Below are 16,741 nucleotides of genomic sequence, written 5' to 3' on the forward strand. Positions count from 1 at the left end.
AAAAAGTGGCTAAACAAAAAAGTGAAAAAGAAAATTTATTTGAAAAAGTGGTTGCGTCTCAATTAAACATACACTTAATTGAAAATAATCTATTTGAGCCTCATCAATCTGGGTTTCGGAAATTACACAGCACTGAGACTGCATTAGTTAAAGTCACTAATGACTTACTTATAGCCTCCGACTCTGGCTCCCTGTCACTTCTCATTCTCTTGGATCTTAGTTCAGAATTTGATACAATTGACCATGCACTGTTACTTTATCGTCTTGAAAAAGTATTTGGTTTGTCAGAGACAGTTCTTGGCTGGTTCAAGTCATATTTTACTGACCGCAGTCAATTTGTTTTTATGGGTGGCTATAGGTCCAAAGTTGGTGCTGTTCATACTGGTGTCCCACAGGGGTCAGTATTGGGTCCCTTACTTTTTAGTATGTATATCTATCCACTTGGTCAACTATTAAGATCTCTTGACCTTAACTATCACTTTTATGCTGATGATACGCAGATTTATATCCATTCAAGACCGGATCAGCAAGTGGATGCTGCGCATCTTTCCAATTGTATTACTGAGATCAAGAGTTGGATGTCTAATAGTTTCCTTTCTTTAAATGGCTCTAAAACCGAAATTATGCTCCTTGGCTCTCCTCATCAACTGCGAAAGGCTGGGTCTCTCACTCTGTCAGTTGATGGAGTTGCCCTGGAGTTTCAAAGCAAACTAAAAACTCTTGGTGTCATATTTGATGCCACACTGTCTTTTGAGCCTTTTGTGCAGAATACGGTTAAGACATCCTTTTATCACCTCAGAAATATAGCACGTTTACGTCCTATGCTGTCCTTTACAGTTGCTGAGAGGTTGATAAACTCTTTTATCTTTTCACGTGTTGACTATTGTAATGGTCTCCTAGCTGGTGTATCTAAATCATCAATCGACAAACTGCAATATCTGCTAAATTCAGCTGCCAGAGTATTGACTGGGGTCAGGGCTAGGGATCATATTACCCCTGTCTTGGAGTCTTTGCACTGGCTCCCTGTCAGGTACCGTGTTGATTTTAAAATCCATATGCTGGCATATAAGGCTTTGCATAATCTGGCTCCTCAATACTTGACTGATCTTTTATTGCCTTATACACCATGTCGTAATCTGCGTTCCTCTCAGAGTGGTCTGTTGGTTGTTCCTAAGACGCGGCTTCGTTCTAGGGGTGATAGAGCATTTTCCTTCGCTGCTCCCAAGCTCTGGAATTCTCTCCCGGCTGACATTAGGGAAGCAAATACATTAGTGACTTTTAAATCTCTTCTTAAAACATTTTATTTTAGGATTGCTTTTATCTGATTACTTATTTTACCTGCTTATTTATTTTACCTGCTTATTTTTGTGTTTAAAGTGTGTTGCTTTTCTTTTCTGTTGTTATGTTTGTCTGTAAAGCGCTTTGAGAAAGCAAATTTTAAAGGCACTATACAAAATAAATGTATTATTATTATTATTATTATTATTATTATTATTAAACTAACGAAAAAGAAAGCTTCAAGCCCAGAAGTTTCCAAGAAACACAGCAGTAATGACTTTATAAATTTCTTCACTTATAAGATTGATAATATCAGAGACAAAATTATAACTATGCAACCGTCTACTACAGTATCGCATCAGGGAGTGCATTGTAGTCTGCCTGAGGAAAAATTTGATTCATTTGTTGCTATAGGAGAAGAAGAATTTTGCAAAATCGTTAACTCATCTAAATCAACAACTTGTATGTTAGACCCTATACCGACTAAACTATTGAAAGAGATGCTTCCAGAAGTCATAGATCCTCTTCTTAACATCATTAATTCATCTTTGTCTCTAGGATACGTACCAAAACCCTTTAAAGGGATACTCCACCAGTTTTTCTTATTAAACTATGTTATTCCCTTAAATAAGACGAGTTGATACATACCTCTCTCGTCTCAGTGCGTGCGCTATATCGCTCTGTATTGCCGCAAAACTATGTTAGCACTTAGCTTAGCCCATGCATTAAATATGGGCCAAGCAGAGAAGCGACCAAACACTTCCACGTTTTCCCTATGTAAACACAGTTACTCGAGTAGTGTAACTTGACCTGGGCTGGTGACACAAAATAAACCGTTGCGCTTTTCTAAGCGTTTAAAATTGATGGCTATATTGTATGGCGGAATACCATAACAAGTGCTTTTGAGCACTTCGACTTGGCGCAATAATATCTTCACTCGTGAAAAGTCCTCTTACCGGCTCCCGCTTCCTCTCCCCCTCCCTCTGACATTTCCGTCAATACAACCAACGTGACATGTGCCGGTAGTAGTAGTTCGAGCGGAGTTGACGAAGTAACAGGTTGTTGGAAGCTAGTTTGTGTACAATAATGGTTAAAGTGTGCATCGTAAAGGGTTGTGAAAATAAGGAGAATGTACATAGTGCTGTCATTTTTCACCGAATTCCAACACACCACATACAGCGGAGAGCTTGGTTAGCTGCTTTGAACAAGAATCCCAAAACACCATTGATGACTCTGAAGAAGTGGCGTGTTTGCTCCGAACATTTCACAAAGTTCGCAACAGTCACACTTGCACCACCAATTGCTGTTTGCCCGTGGTCTTTCGCCAGCTCCGGTCTGTTCTGGATCATATCTTTCTTGCCTCTCACGGTCCATAAGAGCTAATTCCTCCTCCGTGTACTCGGGTTCAAACAGATATGGCTCTGGGTCTTCTACAAAGAAGTCATAATCATCTACAAAGTCCGCCATTGCAAATGATCTGCAGTTTGCTAATAGCACAGGTAGTAAAAGTCACGTTGGTTGTATTGACGGAAATGTCAGAGGGAGAGGAAGCGGGTGCCGGTAAGAGGACTTTTCACGAGTGAAGATATTATTGCGCCAAGTCGAAGTACTCAAAAGCACTTGTTATGGTATTCCGCCATACAATATAGTCATCAATTTTAAACGCTTAGAAAAGCGCAACGGTTTATTTTGTGTCACCAGCCCAGGTCAAGTTACACTACTCGAGTAACTGTGTTTAAATAGGGAAAACGTGGAAGTGTTTGGTCGCTTCTCTGCTTGGCCCATATTTAATGCATGGGCTAAGCTAAGTGCTAACATAGTTTTGCGGCAAAACAGAGCGATATAGTGCACGCACTGACACGAGAGAGGTATGTATCAACTCGTCTTAGTTAAGGGAATAACATAGTTTAATAAGAAAAACTGGTGGAGTATCCCTTTAAGCTGGCTATGATTAAACCGCTTGTTAAAAAAATGCAACTTGATCCTACAGAATTAGTCAATTACAGGCCGATCTCGAATTTGCCTTTTCTGTCAAAGATATTAGAAAAGGCAGTATCCTCACAACTGTGTTCCTTTCTTGAAGGAAATGCTATCTGCGAGGATTTTCAGTCCGGATTTAGACCGTACCATAGTACTGAGACTGTTCTTATTAAAGTCACAAATGATTTGCTTTTATCATCCGATCGTGGTTGTATCTCTCTATTAGTGTTACTTGATCTTAGTGCTGCATTTGACACCATTGACCACAACATTCTATTAAATAGACTAGAAAACTATGTTGGCATTAGTGGAATTGCACTAGCATGGTTTAAATCATACTTATCTGACCGTTATCAGTTTGTAGCAGTAAATGAAGAGATGTCTTATCGGTCAAAAGTTCAGTATGGCGTACCACAAGGCTCAGTACTAGGACCGCTGCTGTTCACTCTGTACATGCTACCGTTAGGAGATATCATTAGGAAACATGGAATTAGTTTTCACTGTTATGCTGATGATACTCAGCTCTATATTTCCTCAAAACCTAACGAAACTTACCAATTCACAAAATTAATGGAATGCATAGCTGATATAAAAAACTGGATGACTAGTAATTTCCTACTACTAAATTCTGAAAAAACAGAGATTCTAATTATTGGACAAAAAACTTCCACACGCAATAACCTAGAATACTGTTTAACACTTGATGGCTGCTCTGTCAAGTCTTCGTCGTCAGTTAGGAACCTGGGTGTGCTCTTTGATACCAATCTCTCATTTGAATGTCACGTGTCTAGTATCTGTAAAAGCGCATTTTTCCATCTTAAAAATACATCTAAATTACGTCATATGCTCTCATTGACAAATGCGGAACATTTGGTTCATGCGTTCATGACCTCAAGGCTAGATTATTGTAATGCTCTACTGGGTGGTTGCCCTGTATGCTTAACAAACAAACTACAGCTGGTCCAAAACGCAGCCGCTAGAGTTCTTACCAGAACCAGGAAGTATGACCATATTAGCCCGGTTCTGTCAACACTGCATTGGCTCCCTATTAAACATCGTATACATTTAAAAATATTGCTGATTACTTACAAAGCACTAAATGGTTTGGCTCCGCAGTACTTGAGCGAGCTCTTAACCCATTATAGTCCTTCACGTCTATTGCGATCTCAAAATTCTGGCCAGTTGATAATACCTAGAATATCAAAATCAACTGCTGGCAGTAGATCCTTTTCCTACTTGGCACCAAAACTTTGGAACAATCTTCCTAACATTGTCCGGGAAGCAGACACAGTCTGTCAGTTCAAATCTAGACTAAAAACACATCTCTTTGGCTTAGCATACACATAACACATTATAGACTGCTATAATTCAATGTTAGGCTGCATAGTTTAGATCAGCAGGAACCAGGAACACTTCCCATAAATCCTGATGTACTTTGTACATCATAAGAAGGATGGCGTCTACGCTAATATTAGTCTCTCTGTTTATCCCGAGGTTTACCGCAAACTGCCGGATCCAGGCCATATCTAGATCTGAGGAAGGAGATCTAGATCACCACCACAGCTATCCGAAGTTTGTCCGTTCTACGCTGATTCAGATCTTGTAGTCATTATTGCTTTGAAAAAAACATCCTTGGAATTGGTCAACCATCCAACTTAAACATAGCCCATTGAAGACGACCCAGGTGGGACTTGAACCCACAATCTCCAGCTCCGGAGGCTGATGCCTTATCCATTAGGCCACTGGGCCTTGTCTGGCATGCCTTTCCTTTGATTAGTAATATGCCTTCAAGGGGTTTCTAATGCTTGAACAACTACACTTTCGTATCTCGACGCCAGGTTGTGGTCCGTCTTGGAGATGGGCTTCACTGAATTTGTGGCGCCCTCCCGAAAAAACTTAATGAAGAAGAGGCTCGTTGGTCTAGGGGTATGATTCTCGCTTTGGGTGCGAGAGATCCCTTGTTCAAATCACGGACGAGCCCGGGGATTTCAGAACAACCAGCGAGAGCAGCAAGGTTGGATCCTTCCTTTTGCAGCACTGAGCCAAACTCGAAACTGTCATGTTTTTGAAACCCTTATTACTGCTTGTGTTCATCTGTACTACAACATAGCCAAGATTCAGCCAGATGACAAGCGCTTATTTCCTTGCACAGAACGTACTCAGAATCGCTGCCTGCCAGGGAGTGTGGCTCCCTAACGACAAACGCTTTCTATTAAAACTACGCAAGTAGCCAAATCTGTTGTCAGTCAGGCTCGTTGGTCTAGGGGTATGATTCTCGCCTTGGGTGCGAGAGGTCCCGGGTTCAAATCCCGGACGAGCCCAGCAGTTTCAGAACAAGCAGCCAGTCCGATGACAAGCGTTTATTTCCTGCACAGAATGTACTCTGAATTGCTGCCTGCCAGAGAGTGCAGCTCCCTAAGGACAAATGCTCTTATTAAAACTAGTGTCTGCTCATTCTGTTTGAGGCCAGTGTTCGGTGACTGTACAACTGTACGCAAGTAGCCCCATACAGCGTCAGACAGGCTCGTTGGTCTAGGGGTATGATTCTCGCTTCGGGTGCGAGAGGTCCCGGGTTCAAATCCCGGACGTGCCCTCTCACCTTTAGTATGAGTTCAAGGGTTCTCTGACTCTGTATGCAATTGCATGTGATACCACAGGAAATCTTCTTAATTTTTTTTCTTTTTTTAAGTTGGGTGATAAAACAAATTGTGCTCTTCTTGGTGTATGAAAGCATTGTTTTTGCTTAGAAGTTGACGGAGAAGAAAGATCATTCTGATGGAGAAGAAAGCTCTTTCAGAAGCTCAAGCCCGCTTGAATGAGTCCAGTCAGAAGCGAGACTTGCTGAAGTTCTCTCTGGAGCAGAGACTCAGTGAGTTGCCCAAAAATCAACCGAAGGGCAATCTGATTATGGTGGGGTTAGTCATGTTGTCCTCCCCACCTCTCAGCCCCTGCCAAAGCATCATGTTTTCAACCACTTCATAGTCTGGCCATTTACTTTTCTTTATGCAATTGCATGTGATACCACAGGAAATCTTCTTCATTTTTTCTTTTTTTAAGCTCGGTGATAAAACCAATTGTGCCTTTCCTGGTGTATGAAAGGCATTGTTTTCCCTTAGAAGTTGACGGAGAAAAAAGCTCATTCTGACGGAGAAGAAAGCTCATTCAGAAGCTCAAGCCCGCTTGAATGAGTCCCGTCAGAAGCGAGACTTGCTGAAGTTCTCTCTGGAGCAGAGACTCAGTGAGTTGCCCAAAAATCACCCGAGGGGCAATCTGATTTTGGAGGAGTTAGTCATGTTTTCCTCCCCACCGCTCAGCCCCTGCCCAAGCATCATGTTTTCAACCACTTCATAGTCTGGCCATTTACTTTTCTTTATCAACCACTTCATAGTCCGGCCATTTACTGCAACCCACATAGTACTTGACGTCACGTTCTGCAGCATCAGAGGCACAACACGATTGTTAGCACAACACGCTAGCAACTCGCTAGCCTGTTAACGCGCCACCCGTGCGCTCAGTTATTTATTTATTTTTCTCTCGCGCGCCCGCGCCTCTGAGTTCATAAAAAGCCCAGGTGAGTAAGAATTAGTCAACAAATACGGTGAGTAATGTCTTGTCCTGTTATTGTAACCTGCACTTCATGTTACATGTTTAGCATAGCCTTCCCCGTCGGCAATATAGGGTTTATATGTGATAAATGCAAGGAGACAGTCAGGCTGACGGAGAAGATTTCAGAATTAGAAACACGGATCCAAACTTTAATTGAGGATAGTAAGTGTGCTAGAGCTTTAGATACTATTTTGGATGCGCCTATTATAGTGAACCCTTTACATGATTCGGTTCCGGCTGAATTATTGCCTGTGCAGCCAGGCAGATGGATGACAGTGAGGGATCGCTCAAGTCGCGGATCAAAAAACCACTCTTCCGTTCCGATTACCACAACAAATCGATTTGCCCCACTCAGTGAAACACCCACTGAGAATTCTGTTGATTGTGCCCTGGTAATTGGCGATTATATTACACGGAACGTGAAAATAGGGACACCAGCCAACATAGTCACATGTTTGCCGGGAGCCAGAGCGCCTGACATCAAAGCAAATTTAAAAGTGCTGGCTAATGCTAATCGTAAATTCTCTAAGATTATTATTCACGTCGGCACTAATGATGTTCGACTTCGCCAGTCGGAGATCACCAAACTTAACATTAAAGAGGTGTTTGAACTCGCAAGTACGATGTCAGGCACTGTAATTTGCTCTGGCCCCCTTCCTGTTCGAAGGAGTGATGAGATAGTTAGTAGATTGTGTTCACTCAATGGCTGGCTGTCAAAGTGGTGTCCGCAAATTAATATAGAATTCGTAGACAATTGGAAAAGTTTTTGGGGTAAACCTGGCCTGTTGAAAAGAGATGGTATTCATCCCTCCTGGGATGGTGCTGCTCTTCTCTCTAGTAATTTGGCTCATAGTCTTAGAGATAAAACATGACAATCTGGGGCTCAGGTCAGGAAGCAGACAAACTGGCTAAACCGACCGTCTGCTAGCGCCCTCGCGTCACCAAGGTCAGATGAATCCCATCACATAGAGGCTCTTTCACCTAGATATCATCATATAGAGACTGTGTCTGTTCCCCGAATTTGGAAATACAAAAAACTTCCAAACCTATCTAAGGTTAAAAATTTAATTGATGTTCAACAAGTAAAAAACAGATATAAAACAGATGAGCAAACGATAAAGCTTGGGTTGCTGATTATTCGATCCCTTACTTCAAAAGCACTTATTGTCAATGATATGATTTCAGATTATAACCTAGATGTGCTGTGTTTGACAGAAACCTGGCTAAAACCAAACGATTACATTACTTTAAATGAGTCCACCCCGCAAGATTACTGTTATTAACATGAACCTCGTCCGAAAGGCAAAGGGGGAGGTGTTGCTGTAAATTATTGTAATATTTTCAAAACCACTAAGAAATCTAGTTTTAAATATAATTCTTTTGAAGTGTTGGTGCTTAATGTAAAAATATATAGTGTAAACGATAAATCACGTTTGAGAATTCTGCTGGCTACTGTATACAGGCCACCAGGGCACCATAAAGACTTTATCAAAGAATTTGCTGACTATCTATCAGAATTAGTATTGGCTGCAGATTAAGTACTAATTGTTGGTGATTTTAATATACATGTAGATAATGAAAAAGATGGATTGGGATTGGCATTTAAAGACATTGTAAACTCAATTGGAGTTAGACAACACGTGTCAGGACCTACTCATTGTCGTAATCATACTCTAGATCTAATATTATCACATGGAATAGATGTTGATGCCATTGAAATACTGCAGCAGAGCGATGAGTTCTCAGATCATTATCTAGTCTCATGTAAATTACATTTAGCCAAGGCTGCAAAGCCGACTCCGTGTTATATATATGTTAGACCTATCACTTCTGCCAAGAAAGATTGCTTTATCAATAATCTTCCTTATCAGTTTCATCATCTCAGCATCCCAGATAGCTTAGAAGAACTCGATATTGCAACAGAAACTTTTAACTCTCTATTTTCCAGCACTTCAGACACAGTTGCTCCGCTGCGCTTAAAGAAGATTAAAGAAAATAGTCCAACGCCGTGGTACAATGAGCACACCTGGGCCCTTAAGAGAGCAGCCAGAAAAATGGAGCGCAACTGGAAGAAAACAAAACTAGAGGTATTTCGGATTGCATGGAAGGAGAGCTCCGTCTACTACAGTATCGCATCAGGGAGTGAATTGTAGTCTCCCTGAGGAAAAATTTGATTCATTTGTTGCTATAGGAGAAGAAGAATTTTGCAAAATCGTTAACTCATCTAAATCAACAACTTGTATGTTAGACTCTATACCGACTAAACTATTGAAAGAGATGCTTCCAGAAGTCATAGATCCTCTTCTTAACATCATTAATTCATCTTTGTCTCTAGGATACGTACCAAAACCCTTTAAGCTGGCTATGATTAAACCGCTTGTTAAAAAAATGCAACTTGATCCTACAGAATTAGTCACTTACAGGCCGATCTCGAATTTGCCTTTTCTGTCAAAGATATTAGAAAAGGCAGTATCCTCACAACTGTGTTCCTTTCTTGAAGGAAATGCTATCTGCGAGGATTTTCAGTCCGGATTCAGACCGTACCATAGTACTGAGACTGCTCTCATTAAAGTCACAAATGATTTGCTTTTATCATCCGATCGTGGTTGTATCTCTCTATTAGTGTTACTTGATCTTAGTGCTGCATTTGACACCATTGACCACAACATTCTATTAAATAGACTAGAAAACTATGTTGGCATTAGTGGAATTGCACTAGCATGGTTTAAATCATACTTATCTGACCGTTGTCAGTTTGTAGCATTAAATGAAGAGATGTCTTATCGGTCAAAAGTTCAGTATGGCGTACCAATTCACAAAATTAACGGGATGCATAGCTGATATAAAAAACTGGATGACTAGTAATTTCCTACTACTAAATTCTGAAAAAACAGAGATTCTAATTATTGGACAAAAAACTTCCACACGCAATAACCTAGAATACTGTTTAACACTTGATGGCTGCTCTGTGAAGTCTTCGTCGTCAGTTAGGAACCTGGGTGTGCTCTTTGATACCAATCTCTCGTTTGAAAGTCACGTGTCTAGTATCTGTAAAAGCGCAGTTTTCCATCTTAAAAATATATCTAAATTACGTCATATGCTCTCATTGACAAATGCGGAACAATTAGTTCATGCGTTCATGACCTCAAGGCTAGATTATTGTAATGTTCTACTGGGTGGTTGCCCTGTACGCTTAACAAACAAACTACAGCTTGTCCAAAACGCAGCCGCTAGGTTCTTACCAGAACCAGGAAGTATGACCATATTAGCCCGGTTCTGTCAACACTGCATTGGCTCCCTATTAAACATCGTATACATTTAAAAATATTGCTGATTACTTACAAAGCACTAAATGGTTTGGCTCCGCAGTACTTGAGCGAGCTCTTAACCCATTATAGTCCTTCACGTCTATTGCGATCTCAAAATTCTGGCCAGTTGATAATACCTAGAATATCAAAATCAACTGCTGGCAGTAGATCCTTTTCCTACTTGGCACCAAAACTTTGGAACAATCTTCCTCACATTGTCCGGGAAGCAGATACAGTCTGTCAGTTAAAATCTAGACTAAAAACACATCTCTTTGGCTTAGCATACACATAACACATTATAGATTGCCATAATTCAATGTTAGGCTGCATAGTTTAGATCAGCCGGAACCGGGAACACTTCCCATAAATCCTGATGTACTTTGTACACCATAAGAAAGATGGCGTCTACGCTAATATTAGTCTCTCTGTTTATCCCGAGGTTTACCGCAAACCGCCGGATCCAGGCCATATCTAGATCTGAGGAAGGAGATCTAGATCACCACCACGCCTATCCGAAGTTTGTCCATTCTACGCTGACTCAGATCTTGTAGTCATTATTGCTTTGAAAAAAACATCCTTGAATTGGTCAAACATCCAACTTAAACATAGCCCATTGAAGACGACCCAGGTGGGACTTTAACCCACAATCTCCAGAGATAGAGTGTAATATAACCTCCGGAGGCTGATGCCTTATCCATTAGGCCACTACTAATCCTTTGATTAGTAATATGCCTTCAAGGGGTTTCTAACGCTCGAACAACTACACTTTCGTATCTCGACGCCAGGTCGTGGTCCGTCTTGGAGATGGGCTTCACTGAATTTGTGGCGCCCTCCCGAAAGACTTAATGAAGAAGAGGCTCGTTGGTCTAGGGGTATGATTCTCCCCTAAGGGATTCTCCCCGGGGATTTCAGAACAACCAGCGAGAGCAGCAAGGTTGGATCCTTCCTTTTGCAGCACTGAGCCAAACTCAAAACTGTCATGTTTTTGAAACCCTTATTACTACTTGTGTTCATCTGTACTACAACATAGCCAAGATTCAGCAAGATGACAAGCGCTTATTTCCTTGCACAGAACATACTCAGAATCGCTGCCTGCCAGGGAGTGTGGCTCCCTAACGACAAACGCTTTCTATCAAAACTAGGGCCTTCCCATTCTGTAAGAGGCCAGGATTCAGTGACTCTACAAGTGTACGCAAGTAGCCGAATCTGTTGTCAGTCAGGCTCGTTTGTCTAGGGGTATGATTCTCGCTTTGGGTGCGAGAGGTCCCGAGTTCAAATCCCGGACGAGCCCAGCAGTTTCAGAACAAGCAGCCAGTCTGATGACAAGCGTTTATTTCCTGCACAGAATGTACTCTGAATCGCTGCCTGCCAGAGAGTGCAGCTACCTAAGGACAAACGCTCTTATTAAAACTAGTGTCTGCTCATTTTGTTTGAGGCCAGTGTTCGATAACTGTACAACTGTACGCAAGTAGCCCCATCCAGCGTCAGGCAGGCTCGTTGGTCTAGGGGTATGATTCTCGCTTCGGGTGCGAGAGGTCCCGGGTTCAAATCCCGGACGAGCCCTCTCACCTTTAGTATGAGTCCAAGGGTTCTCTGACTCTGTATGCAACTGCATGTGATACCACAGGAAATTTTCTTCATTTTTTTTCTTTTTTTAAGCTGGGTGATAAAACAAATTGTGCTCTTCTTGGTGTATGAAAGCATTGTTTTCCCTTAGAAGTTGACGGAGAAGAAAACTCATTCTGACGGAGAAGAAAGCTCTTTCAGAAGCTCAAGCCCGCTTGAATGAGTCCAGTCAGAAGCGAGACTTGCTGAAGTTCTCTCTGGAGCAGAGACTCAGTGAGTTGCCCAAAAATCAACCGAAGGGCAATCTGATTATGGTGGAGTTAGTCATGTTGTCCTCCCCACCTCTCAGCCCCTGCAAAAGCATCATGTTTTCAACCACTTCAAAGTCTGGCCATTTACTTTTCTTTATGCAATTGCATAAGATACCACAGGAAATCTTCTTCATTTTTATTTTATTTTTTTAAGCTGGGTGATAAAACAAATTGTGCTCTTCCTGGTGTATGAAAGGCATTGTTTTCCCTTAGAAGTTGACGGAGAAGAAAGCTCATTCTGACGGAGAAGAAAGCTCATTCAGAAGCTCAAGCCCGCTTGAATGAGTCCAGTCAGAAGCGAGACTTGCTGAAGTTCTCTCTGGAGCAGAGACTCAGTGAGTTGCCCAAAAATCACCCGAAGGGCAATCTGATTTTGGAGGAGTTAGTCATGTTGTCCTCCCCACCTCTCAGCCCCTGCCCAAGCATCATGTTTTCAACCACTTCATAGTCTGGCCATTTACTTTTCTTTATCAACCACTTCATAGTCCGACCATTTACTGCAACCCACATAGAATTTGACGTCACGTCCTGCAGCATCAGAGGCTGATGCTTTGGGACAATTGAACTTTTTTCGCAGGTCTGTAGATGCTGTAGTGGGATTCAAAGCATTTTAAATCGCTCTTAACTGAATAACCCGTGGCTCTTTTGCAGAAACGCTAAGCACAGGTATACTTGTTGTTCTGTGGAGTTTCTTTGAACAACTTTTCATTGACTTTTTGCAGCATCGACTTAGAGCTAGCGCAACAAGCACGCCCTAGTAACAGCATCCCTAGGTAGAAGGCTGATGCCTTTTAGTTCAAAGTCAAGCCTACGGCATAGCCTATATGCGGCTGTTTACATTTAGAGCTCGCCATTTCTGTTCCATGTGTTTTTCTCCAATTACACAGCCATTTTGGTTGTATGGACAAAACAAACGTATCAATGATGTTTTTCGATGACTAGATTCATTTATAGTTCATGACTCTTTCCCACCTGTTTTGTGTGTAGTCTGCCCCTCTGCTTTCATACGCAAAGCCTTCGTCGTAGGTCCAGTGCAAAAGCAAGAAGTGGCTTTTTCCCCTTAGGCCACTCGGCCTCTTGCGCACAGTGCTTTGTGTAATTTCAGCCTGAAAGGTCACATGCACGCGCAGGCAAGAATGATTCACTGACAGTCTGATGCACACAAAAACCCACAACCACAGCTATCCAAAGTTTGTCCGTTCTATACTAACTTAGATCTTGTGGTCATTATTGCTTTGAACAAACCATCCTTGAATTTGTGGAACATCCAACTTAAATATAGCCCATTGAAGAAGACCCAGGTGGGACTTGAAGCCAAAATCTCCAGCGCCGGATGCTGATGCCTTATCCATTAGGCCACTGGGCCTTGTCTGGCATGCTTTTCCTTTGATCAGTAATATGCCTTCAAGGGGTTTCTAACGCTCAAACAACTACACTTTCGTATCTCGACGCCAGGTCGTGGTCCGTCTTTGAGATGGGCTTCACTGAATTTGTGGCGCCCTCCCGAAAGTCTTAATGTAGAAGAGGCTCGTTGGTCTGGGGGTATGTTTCTCGATTTGGGTGCGAGAGGTCCCGTGTTCAAATTCCTGACGAGCCCGGGGATTTCAGAAAGAGCAGCAAGGTTGGATCCTTCCTTTTGCAGCACTGAGCCAAACTCAAAACTGTCATGTTTTTGAAACCCTTATTACTGCTTGTGTTCATCTGTACAACAACATAGCCAAGATTCAGCCAGATGACAAGGGCTTATTTCCTTGCACAGAACGTACTCAGAATCGCTGCCTGCCAGGGAGTGTGGCTCCCTAACGACAAACGCTTTCTATTAAAACTAGTGCCTTCCCATTCTGTAAGAGGCCAGGATTCAGTGACTCTACAAGTGTATGCAAGTAGCCGAATCTTTAGTCAGTCAGGCTCGTTTGTCTAGGGGTATGATTCTCGCTTTGGGTGCGAGAGGTCCCTGGTTCAAATCCTGGACGAGCCCGGCAGTTTCTGAACAAGCAGCTAGTCCGATGACAAGCGTTTATTTCCTGCACAGAATGTACTCTGAATCGCTGCCTGCCAGAGAGTGCAGCTCCCTAAGGACAAATGCTCTTATTAAAAATAGTGTCTGCTCATTCTGTTTGAGGCCAGTGTTCGGTGACTGTAGAAGTGTACGCAAGTAGCCCCATCCAGCGTCAGGCAGGTTCGTTGGTCTAGGGGTATGGTTCTTGCTTCGGGTGCGAGAGGTCCCGGGTTCAAATCCCGGACGAGCCCTCTCACCTTTAGTATGAGTTCAAGGGTTCTCTGACTCTGTATGCAATTGCATGTGATACCACAGGAAATCTTCTTCATTTTTTTTCTTTTTTTAAGCTGGGTGATAAAACAAATTGTGCTCTTCCTGGTGTATGAAAGGCATTGTTTTCCCTTAGAAGTTGACGGAGAAGAAAGCTCATTCTGACGGAGAAGAAAGCTCATTCAGAAGCTCAAGCCCGCTTGAATGAGTCCAGTCAGAAGCGAGACTTGCTGAAGTTCTCTCTGGAGCAGAGACTCAGTGAGTTGCCCAAAAATCACCCGAAGGGCAATCTGATTTTGGAGGAGTTAGACATTTTGTCCTCCCCACCTCTCAGCCCCTGCCCAAGCATCATGTTTTCAACCACTTCATAGTCTGGCCATTTACTTTTCTTTATCAACCACTTCATAGTCCGGCCATTTACTGCAACCCACATAGTACTTGACGTCACGTTCTGCAGCATCAGAGGCTGATGCTTTGGCAAAATTTAACTTTTTTCGCAGGTCTGTAGATGCTGTAGTGGGATTCAAAGCATTTTAAATCGCTCTTAACTGAATTACCCGTGGCTCTTTTGCACTATCATGGTTTAAATCATGCACTAGCCCTCCCGAAAGACTTAATGAAGAAGAGGCTCGTTGGTCTAGGGGTATGATTCTCCCCTAAGGGATTCTCCCCGGGGATTTCAGAACAACCAGCGAGAGCAGCAAGGTTGGATCCTTCCTTTTGCAGCACTGAGCCAAACTCAAAACTGTCATGTTTTTGAAACCCTTATTACTACTTGTGTTCATCTGTACTACAACATAGCCAAGATTCAGCAAGATGACAAGCGCTTATTTCCTTGCACAGAACATACTCAGAATCGCTGCCTGCCAGGGAGTGTGGCTCCCTAACGACAAACGCTTTCTATCAAAACTAGGGCCTTCCCATTCTGTAAGAGGCCAGGATTCAGTGACTCTACAAGTGTACGCAAGTAGCCGAATCTGTTGTCAGTCAGGCTCGTTTGTCTAGGGGTATGATTCTCGCTTTGGGTGCGAGAGGTCCCGAGTTCAAATCCCGGACGAGCCCAGCAGTTTCAGAACAAGCAGCCAGTCTGATGACAAGCGTTTATTTCCTGCACAGAATGTACTCTGAATCGCTGCCTGCCAGAGAGTGCAGCTACCTAAGGACAAACGCTCTTATTAAAACTAGTGTCTGCTCATTTTGTTTGAGGCCAGTGTTCGATAACTGTACAACTGTACGCAAGTAGACCCATCCAGTGTCAGGCAGGCTCGTTGGTCTAGGGGTATGATTCTCGCTTCGGGTGCGAGAGGTCCCGGGTTCAAATCCCGGACGAGCCCTCTCACCTTTAGTATGAGTCCAAGGGTTCTCTGACTCTGTATGCAACTGCATGTGATACCACAGGAAATCTTCTTCATTTTTTTTCTTTTTTTAAGCTGGGTGATAAAACAAATTGTGCTCTTCTTGGTGTATGAAAGCATTGTTTTCCCTTAGAAGTTGACGGAGAAGAAAACTCATTCTGACGGAGAAGAAAGCTCTTTCAGAAGCTCAAGCCCGCTTGAATGAGTCCAGTCAGAAGCGAGACTTGCTGAAGTTCTCTCTGGAGCAGAGACTCAGTGAGTTGCCCAAAAATCAACCGAAGGGCAATCTGATTATGGTGGAGTTAGTCATGTTGTCCTCCCCACCTCTCAGCCCCTGCAAAAGCATCATGTTTTCAACCACTTCAAAGTCTGGCCATTTACTTTTCTTTATGCAATTGCATAAGATACCACAGGAAATCTTCTTCATTTTTATTTTATTTTTTTAAGCTGGGTGATAAAACAAATTGTGCTCTTCCTGGTGTATGAAAGGCATTGTTTTCCCTTAGAAGTTGACGGAGAAGAAAGCTCATTCTGACGGAGAAGAAAGCTCATTCAGAAGCTCAAGCCCGCTTGAATGAGTCCAGTCAGAAGCGAGACTTGCTGAAGTTCTCTCTGGAGCAGAGACTCAGTGAGTTGCCCAAAAATCACCCGAAGGGCAATCTGATTTTGGAGGAGTTAGTCATGTTGTCCTCCCCACCTCTCAGCCCCTGCCCAAGCATCATGTTTTCAACCACTTCATAGTCTGGCCATTTACTTTTCTTTATCAACCACTTCATAGTCCGACCATTTACTGCAACCCACATAGAATTTGACGTCACGTCCTGCAGCATCAGAGGCTGATGCTTTGGGACAATTGAACTTTTTTCGCAGGTCTGTAGATGCTGTAGTGGGATTCAAAGCATTTTAAATCGCTCTTAACTGAATAACCCGTGGCTCTTTTGCAGAAACGCTAAGCACAGGTATACTTGTTGTTCTGTGGAGTTTCTTTGAACAACTTTTCATTGACTTTTTGCAGCATCGACTTAGAGCTAGCGCAACAAGCACGCCCTAGTAACAGCATCCCTAGGT

At 42.6% G+C, this 16,741-nt stretch overlaps 1 protein-coding gene and 9 non-coding genes across 10 annotated transcripts; 9 read left to right on the top strand and 1 right to left on the bottom strand.

The window, feature by feature from the left end:
- Positions 1-4,934: 4,934 nt before the first annotated feature.
- On the bottom strand, positions 4,935-5,007 carry trnar-ccg (transfer RNA arginine (anticodon CCG)). The gene has a single exon. It is a non-coding gene; the product is annotated as a tRNA-Arg (tRNA).
- A 500-nt stretch (positions 5,008-5,507) lies between these two features.
- On the top strand, positions 5,508-5,579 carry trnap-ugg (transfer RNA proline (anticodon UGG)). Its single transcript has one exon. It is a non-coding gene; the product is annotated as a tRNA-Pro (tRNA).
- A 200-nt stretch (positions 5,580-5,779) lies between these two features.
- trnap-cgg (transfer RNA proline (anticodon CGG)) lies at positions 5,780-5,851 on the top strand. The gene has a single exon. It is a non-coding gene; the product is annotated as a tRNA-Pro (tRNA).
- Positions 5,852-7,133: 1,282 nt separating this feature from the next.
- On the top strand, positions 7,134-7,766 carry LOC143745407 (uncharacterized). Its single transcript, XM_077237534.1, has one exon. It carries the CDS (start codon positions 7,134-7,136, stop codon positions 7,734-7,736), a length of 603 nt encoding a protein of 200 aa, XP_077093649.1. The 3' UTR covers positions 7,737-7,766.
- A 3,625-nt stretch (positions 7,767-11,391) lies between these two features.
- trnap-ugg (transfer RNA proline (anticodon UGG)) lies at positions 11,392-11,463 on the top strand. The gene has a single exon. It is a non-coding gene; the product is annotated as a tRNA-Pro (tRNA).
- Positions 11,464-11,663: 200 nt separating this feature from the next.
- Positions 11,664-11,735, top strand: trnap-cgg (transfer RNA proline (anticodon CGG)). The gene has a single exon. It is a non-coding gene; the product is annotated as a tRNA-Pro (tRNA).
- Positions 11,736-13,955: 2,220 nt separating this feature from the next.
- Positions 13,956-14,027, top strand: trnap-ugg (transfer RNA proline (anticodon UGG)). Its single transcript has one exon. It is a non-coding gene; the product is annotated as a tRNA-Pro (tRNA).
- A 200-nt stretch (positions 14,028-14,227) lies between these two features.
- Positions 14,228-14,299, top strand: trnap-cgg (transfer RNA proline (anticodon CGG)). The gene has a single exon. It is a non-coding gene; the product is annotated as a tRNA-Pro (tRNA).
- Positions 14,300-15,308: 1,009 nt separating this feature from the next.
- trnap-ugg (transfer RNA proline (anticodon UGG)) lies at positions 15,309-15,380 on the top strand. The gene has a single exon. It is a non-coding gene; the product is annotated as a tRNA-Pro (tRNA).
- A 200-nt stretch (positions 15,381-15,580) lies between these two features.
- Positions 15,581-15,652, top strand: trnap-cgg (transfer RNA proline (anticodon CGG)). The gene has a single exon. It is a non-coding gene; the product is annotated as a tRNA-Pro (tRNA).
- The last annotated feature ends 1,089 nt before the right edge of the window (positions 15,653-16,741 follow it).

This window comes from Siphateles boraxobius, unplaced genomic scaffold, assembly GCF_051911475.1.
Source record: "Siphateles boraxobius isolate OS27281-9 unplaced genomic scaffold, OSU_SipBor_1 1, whole genome shotgun sequence".
In the NCBI taxonomy this organism is placed as follows: domain Eukaryota; kingdom Metazoa; phylum Chordata; class Actinopteri; order Cypriniformes; family Leuciscidae; genus Siphateles; species Siphateles boraxobius.